Source organism: Herpailurus yagouaroundi, unplaced genomic scaffold, assembly GCF_014898765.1.
Source record: "Herpailurus yagouaroundi ecotype Mexico unplaced genomic scaffold, PumYag 77, whole genome shotgun sequence".
Taxonomy (NCBI): domain Eukaryota; kingdom Metazoa; phylum Chordata; class Mammalia; order Carnivora; family Felidae; genus Herpailurus; species Herpailurus yagouaroundi.
The window spans coordinates 73,638,633-73,646,261 of NW_024412388.1; the positions used below are offsets into that span (position 1 = coordinate 73,638,633).

The window sequence follows — 7,629 nt, forward strand, 5'->3', positions numbered from 1 at the left end:
GGAGGAGAGGGTGGGTGATGGGTATTGAGGAGGGCACCTTTTGGGATGAGCACTGGGTGTTGTATGGAAACCAATTTGACAATAAATTTCATATATAAATAAAAATAAATAAATAAATAAATAAATAAATAAATAAATTAAGTTTCAAGGCCATCTTACCTAATTTGGTGTTATTTATATTTAATAATCTTACATTCTCTTCAATTATTTATACTTTGGAAATAATCTAAATAATTATTAAGTCTCTCTGTAAAACTGAATAACAATCTTATCATTATTTTTTCTACTCATTTCATTATAAATTTTTTTTAATTTTTACATTGTACTGTACAGAAAATACAAGTTATATGTCTATATGTAGGAAATAAACCAGAATTAGAAAATATAAAAAAAAATGTTCCAAGAGGAATATGTGTAATTTTTTTATAAAAAGATCAATCTCTTCTATGTTTTAGAGCACTTTTATAATAACATACAATAAAATGATTACATAAACTGTCGTCAAACATTTTACATATGTAACATTGACCTTTATACAAGCAACGTCCCATTATCAGCTGACATTGATAAGGTTTAGGGCTATATATGTGGAGAGAGAAACAAAGTGAAAGAAAAGCCTTTTGAACAAACCAACTTTGGGCCAGGAATGCTTTGACAAGAACAATGGGGTTATTAGATTTTGTCTTCCTCTTAGTCCTATACCTGCTGCAGGGGTCCAATACTTCCCTTGTTCAGCTGAATAACAATGGCTATGAAGGCATTATCATCGCTATAGACCCTCATGTGCCAGAAGATGGAAAAATAATTGAAGAGATAAAGGTAAGAAAAAGAATGGGATTTCTTCTGTTTGAATTGTGGAGAAGAAAAAAGTTAGTAGTTAATTATTATGGAAACTTCTGAATGCTACAGGAAGTTTAAAAGCAGCATGGTACAGTGAAGACAATACCGGAGTGGCAGAGGGAATGGAAAGTTTTAATAGGGTTCTACCCTGTCTCACCATAAGACCAAAGACAGGGCACAGGGCCTCCCTGATCCTCAGTTTCTTCATCTGTAAATGAACAGTTGGACTCATCTGTTCTTTAAACAATTATTTAATGAATACTTATGACATGTCAGGGAGTGACAACAGTGAACAATTCCTTACCCTCATGCAGTACACATTCTTTTTAGATGATATAGATAATAAAAACATGTAAAAGTATAGCAGGTCAGATGGTAATAGGTTTCCATGAAGTAAAATAAATCAACATATTGGCATAGGCAGTGTTGGAGCTGGGTGGGAGGAGAATGTTCATTACTATTTCATGTAGGGCAGTCAGGAAAGACCTCACTGTTGATGTAGACATCTGAGCGGAGACCTGAGATGAGTGAGGGAAGAACCCATTGAAAACCTCGGGGAGGGAACAGTAGGTAAAGCAAACATGCTTGAAGTGACCATCAGGAGGTGATGAACAGGAAGAAGGGTGGGGAGAGCCCAACATGGAGACACAGAGGACCCAGACCACTGGAAAGACTTGAGCTTTTACTTCTGAGTGCCATGGGAATCCACAAAAGGATCCTGAGCAGAGGAGGAGTGTGCTCTCTCATGTATGTTCTGGGATCACTCTGACTGCAGTATTGAAGAAATTCTGTAGAGGGCTTACACTTGTCACGCATCCTACATAAGTTCCATTGCAGCACAGAGATGAGGTGCAGGTAGGAAACAGTTGCAGGTGAGAAGTAATGATGATGAAGGACAGGGATATTGTGGTAGAGATCATTAAAGTGGTATGATGAACATATTCTGAGAGTATTATAGACAAATTTCCTGATGGTTTAGATGGGGGGGGGGGGGGGAGAGGAGGAGGGAAAATAGAAGTCAAAGAAGACTCCAAGACTTTTGGCCTGAACACTTGGAAGGATGGAATTATCATCAGTTGAAAAAGGTAGACTATAAGTGAAAATAATGTGGCAGATGGGAGATCAGGAGTTAGTTTGAGGCATTTTGAATTTGAGATGCTTATTAGATACATACATAGATATACATAAGAATCTGAATTCAAGGGGAAAAACTGGCTGGAGATAAAAATTGGGGACTCATCAGCATGTAGACAAGATTTAAAGTCATGGTAATAAATAAGTTCACTATAAAGTGCAGATGGAGAAGAGAAAGGCTCCAAGCCTAAAAGGAGAAATTTGATTTCTAAAGTTTCTACCAACTGTAACCTTTCAAGCAATAGAAATTGGTGTTAACAGCTGTGCAAATCAGCTCCTCTGGTCTCTGACATCAACATTTACTAATTCCTTACATTCAGTTCCTCTAGTACTGTGTCCTTAGGCTCACTGATTTAGCCTTTTACATGTGTGTTGCTATCCATTAGAGACTGATGGGCTGGACCTGGGTGGTGAGATGGTGATTCTGTGGCTGCCATTTATCATTCACTCTGAATAAACTCTTGCAGAATAGCAGTGTTCATTTGTTGATACCTTTTGAATTCCAGGGGGATATAAAAATTATTTTACTGAAGAACAGAGGCTTCAATAGCAGTTCATTCTAGATAGGGTTGACCGTGTCTCAGCTAATTCTGCATGATGGCTTCTTAGTGTTCAGGAAGAGTCAGTTTCAAACTTTTCTGACCATCAGAAGTCAGTATTTGGAAAAATTACTTTGCAGTGGCAAAAAAAAATATTAAAATGTCCTCTATCAAACACCACAAGTAAAAGTTCAACTATTAGTAGATATGCCTAGATTACACAATGTTTCCTGACATTCTCCCAGCCCTCTGAACAGTCCTTGCATTTATATTACCAGGCAACCTTGTAAAATTCTCTCATCCACATTATACAGAAGAAAAAACTGGTATTTGGAGAGTAAATATTTTTTTCTGAGATCACATTAAATTGCACAATTAGAGCTGAGATCCAACCCATGGGATTTGAAGGCTGACAGATGTGGGTTTGAGTTCTGGCTTGTACAAGATGACAAAAATTACTCTTTTTTTTGTAACTAGTGAATCAACTTGTAGATATAACCTTACTCTGGGGATACCATCTGACCATAATAACATTCATGCTGAATTAACTCACAATTCATAACCTGAGATGTTAACTGTCACCTTTCCTTATTCCTTTTATTCATGTGTCTTTTTGGTTTGAAAGTACTTATTTTTTGAAATATTGATAATATTAATCATCTTTGATCCAACTAGGATAATATAGGAATTCTGAGATGGAATTTAGAAGGAATGTTACAGAAATTTTCCTTGGAAAACCTATGAGAATCATTATTAGCTACCCTAGTATGCCCTAGTGGATCATAGTCATCTGACATAGGATCTATGAAATCCCTCAATGACCTCAGAACATACCACTACCCAAGGCAGATGCATAGAGCTATGGAAACTACAAAGTAAATGGAATCCCTTGGAGTTGTAGAATGCACAACCTACACAAACGTAGCAACCCTACTTTTCAAATACACACCACAATTCAAATCACCCTATATATTTTTATCTCATAGAAACATAGATAGTCGTCACTTGAAGCAAAATGTGACAACTGGTGAGATCTGAATATTTAAAAAAAAAAAAAAAAAGGAGGAAAGCCATCCTTAGAGAAAAGTTGCTTTAGGCCAGTAATTTCCAATCTACTTTAAGAGATCTCTGAAACCCTTTTACTAACTCCTAGCCAGTTCTTTGGGTCTTCAGTTCTGTGCACTCTGGCTTCTGACTGATCCATGGCTCTAAACCCAATTAGTTTGCTGATCTATTTAATGTATTGAGTAAGCACACTGGACTCTTCAAGAGAACAAGATACAGAGTCCTGGGATTCCTGAAGAAGAAAAATTCTATTGTGGGCTTATGTCAAGTCAGGAAGCATCATGGAGGAAAAGAGCCCACCATGAAGGAAACAACACTGCCGACTGGAATGTTGCCGACAAGATGAAGAGTTTGACATTTTCATCTAGCACCCAATATCCTTCAATTATTCAGTAGTTTTGATTATGCAGAATAGATCTCCATTAAGAAGCATTCATCCATTTCCCCCATTAGACAGTGAGTTCTAGAAAGGGACTACCTCCCTTATTAATCATTATACCTTTGGGTTCAGGATACTGAACAGTATAAAGTGATACTATGTTTATCTTGTTGGCAGAGCATCAAGCTCTGTCTATGATTCACAAAGCTCTGCATCTCCTATGAATTTTGCTATCACTCCACTCCCCAGTTCCCAATCCAACTGTCTCTCCTGGGGGGTGGGAGTATAATAAAAAACCTCTCCCTAAGATCCATTGCTACAGACTGTTCTCCTCAGCTTGCATCAGCTAAGGCTGCTCTGTAATGAGACTTATTAGCAGTGATGATATCAGACAGTTTTATGACCGTCTACGTGTACAGCACTTTATAACTCATTTCATGTTTATGTTAATTCTAAAGAAAGGTTGTAATAGTCCATTTAAGAGATGAAGAAACTGAGCTTCGGAGTGTTAAACTGTCCAACCTCTATTACCCAGAAGGTACTAATGCCAATATTGGAACCCAGTAGATGACTCTGAAGTCTGTGTCTTTGTCATTTTATGTAATTTCTTTTAACACTCAAGAGAATCAATTGCCCTTTGATGAAGGGTTACAGAAAATTCAAAGCCTGTGATGTGTAAGATTAAGATATAATTTTGGACTGACAGGTGGCAGAACTGGAACTCTGAGGCAGAGACCTGCTCCCTAGTCAGTTGCTTTGTGTGTCCACTCTTAAATTGGGAAATGCCTGTGATGAAACTCTGCCCATTTGGTCCATTGCTACTTGGCCATACTCACATTTTTTTTTCCTTTAACAATAGGGTATGGTGACTACAGCTTCGACTTACCTGTTTGAAGCCACAGAAAAAAGATTTTTTTTCAAAAATGTATCAATACTAATTCCTAACAGCTGGAAGGAAAACTCACAATACAAGAGGCCAAAACATGAAAGCTACAAACACGTAAGAGTCAAAAAGCTTCTTTTAAAAAATTATATTTTCTGGTGATCCCCAGTTTTTCAGCACATTGATTGTCTTAGAGTGTTTAAGACTGTTATCATTTCTATTTCTGATGTTTTAAAAATATTTTTAAACATTCTCAGGCCGATGTTTTAGTTGCACCACCTGCCCTCCCAGGTAGAGATGAACCATATACCAGGCAGTTCACAGCCTGTGAAGAAAAAGGAGAATACATTCATTTCACCCCTGACTTTGTACTTGGAAAAAAACAAAATGAATATGGACCATCAGGTAGGAATTTTTGTTAGAATACATGTGTTGCAAATTATTCTAACAAGCATCTTTGTATCCAGGTTATGGATGTGCCCAAGCCTTGGAGCCAGAGTCTCTAAATTCAAATACTGACTTACCAACTGTGTGTGACCCTGGACAAATGACCTAGTTTCTCTGTTGTTATTTCCTATAATACAGTAAATAAAAGTTTCCTGTCTTGTAGAATTGTTGTGAACACTGAGTTAGATACTCAGTACAACATCAACAGAAATGTGAACACAGGGCAATAATAAAATTTTTAAGGTGTACTTTTTAGATTTAATTTTTTTCAGTTCTCCACAGCTGGATATTAATCAATCATAAGCCGCCTCCATGGAAGACAGATGTATGGCAAGCTGAAAAGGGCCAGGATGTCAGTTTCTGGCCAAGAGAAAACATTCATAGGCTGTTAGTTGCTGATATTATTAAGCAACCTATTTGGCTAAACCAGGTGAACATGTCTATAACTGATTATTTTTACCTAGATCAAGGACAATTTCATCTAGTTCTATCTAAAAGTTAAAAATCATTGTTTCGGGGCGCCTGGGTGGCGCAGTCGGTTAAGCGTCCGACTTCAGCCAGGTCACGATCTCGCGGTCCGGGAGTTCGAGCCCCGCGTCAGGCTCTGGGCTGATGGCTCGGAGCCTGTTTCCGATTCTGTGACTCCCTCTCTCTCTGCCCCTCCCCCGTTCATGCTGTCTCTCTCTGTCCCAAAAATAAATAAACGTTGAAAAAAAAATCATTGTTTCAAATGAACTAAAATATATTTTTTTGCATTTAAAAAATGCAAATCATTATTAGAGGAAGATCCAACTCACATGCCACTACTAAGTGAAAACCTACCTAAATCCACATACCCCACAATCTCTCTCTCCCACTGCCCTTCCAATGAGCACACATTAAGTCTCTTGTTTCTGTCAAACATTCAGCTAGCCCTGGTCCTCAGTCACCTAGACCTATTCTCCACCCCAACTTGAAAGTTCCATCATCCCATCCCATCCCATCCCAACCTAATCTTACCTCTCCCTCAAACTTTAGCCTGACCATGACTGTTCTCTTTGACACCTCTAATCCTTTGCACCTTTCTAAGATATACTCTCTTTCCTAGCTGGCATATCCAGCAAAATTAGTTCTTTCAACTATAAGTATATATACCTCAAATCCCTCACCATTCATATACTATGTTTCATTCAACTTGCCAAATCCTGTGTACTGAGTTTCCAGCCAGTTTTCTTTGGCTGCTGTTAATGTACTTCCAAGACTATTAAAGAAAATTATAAAACTAATGATATCATTATATAAGCAGATTTCCCAAGCTCAGGGAAGCCCTCAAAGTTACTCAACAATACTTGTACTTGTCTCTTCTTGGCTTCCTTTCTCCTTCCCCATAGCAGCTGTTCTAAAACTTCTACCATTTTTCCCAAGATCTCTAACTACCCTTTTCAATCACATCAACAGATGCCTTGATTGAGAAAATCAAGCCCTATAGTCAAGCTAATTAACATATCATCTCCTCACATAGTTCCCTACCCTTCCCTTCCCTTTTATTTCATATTTGTGGTGATAGCACCTGAAATCTACTCTCTTAGCAAATTATAGTGGGCATGAGAAGCTTTTTCCTTCCAATGTTTCCATTTGCCTAGAAAACCTTAAGCCAGTGTTTTTATAGTTCAATGCATAGAGTAGTAATTTAAGGATCTTGTTAATATGCAGATTCTGATTCAGTAGATCTAAAGTTGGTCTAAGATTCTACATTTCTTGTTAGCTGCCAGGTGATGCTGATGCTTCTGGTCCAATGAACATATTTTGAGTAGTAAGGACTTAAAGAAGAAATGTGACTTTTGCATAATTCTGACACTTCCCCTCTATGTTTAGATCTCCTGAGTTAATTTGAGTTAGAGAAATACACATGGTAGCAGAACAAACATATTTCTGAATTCCTCTTCTCCATTGCTATTTCCTCTGAAGTTTTTCCTAATATTGCTAAAACCGAAATCTACTTGTTTCTTCTTCCAGCATTTCAAGCTATGGATTTACCTTTATTCTTCCATTTACCCTAAAATCCTTAGCAGAAAAAAAAATTTTTTTAATTCTAAATCCCTCTCTTTGAGCTTTTCCTAGTCAAAGACTACATCTTATTCATCTTTGTATGTCCTAGTACCTAGTACTTTGCATATCTAGTGCCTAGAGCCTAGTACTTTGTATGTTCTAGTAATAACATATGCTAAATATGTATAATTAATAATAATTATCTTCACATAATCAATACTTTATGTGTTAAGTACTATAAATTAATCACTTTATTTGGACATCCCCCCAAATTATCTATGGTCTATAGCAGTGTTTTTCAACGCTTTTTTTTT

At 37.2% G+C, this 7,629-nt stretch overlaps 1 protein-coding gene across 1 annotated transcript in view; it reads left to right on the top strand.

The window, feature by feature from the left end:
• Positions 1 to 645: 645 nt before the first annotated feature.
• CLCA4 (chloride channel accessory 4) overlaps positions 646 to 7,629 on the top strand; it is a gene marked incomplete at its 3' end in the record, with an annotated part of 26,262 nt that continues 19,278 nt past the window's right edge. The window contains exons 1-3 of the mRNA XM_040456199.1: positions 646 to 819; positions 4,817 to 4,957; positions 5,098 to 5,245. Of these exons, the coding sequence (XP_040312133.1) occupies positions 664 to 819; positions 4,817 to 4,957; positions 5,098 to 5,245 (445 nt within the window). The remainder of the gene's footprint in view (positions 820 to 4,816; positions 4,958 to 5,097; positions 5,246 to 7,629) is intronic.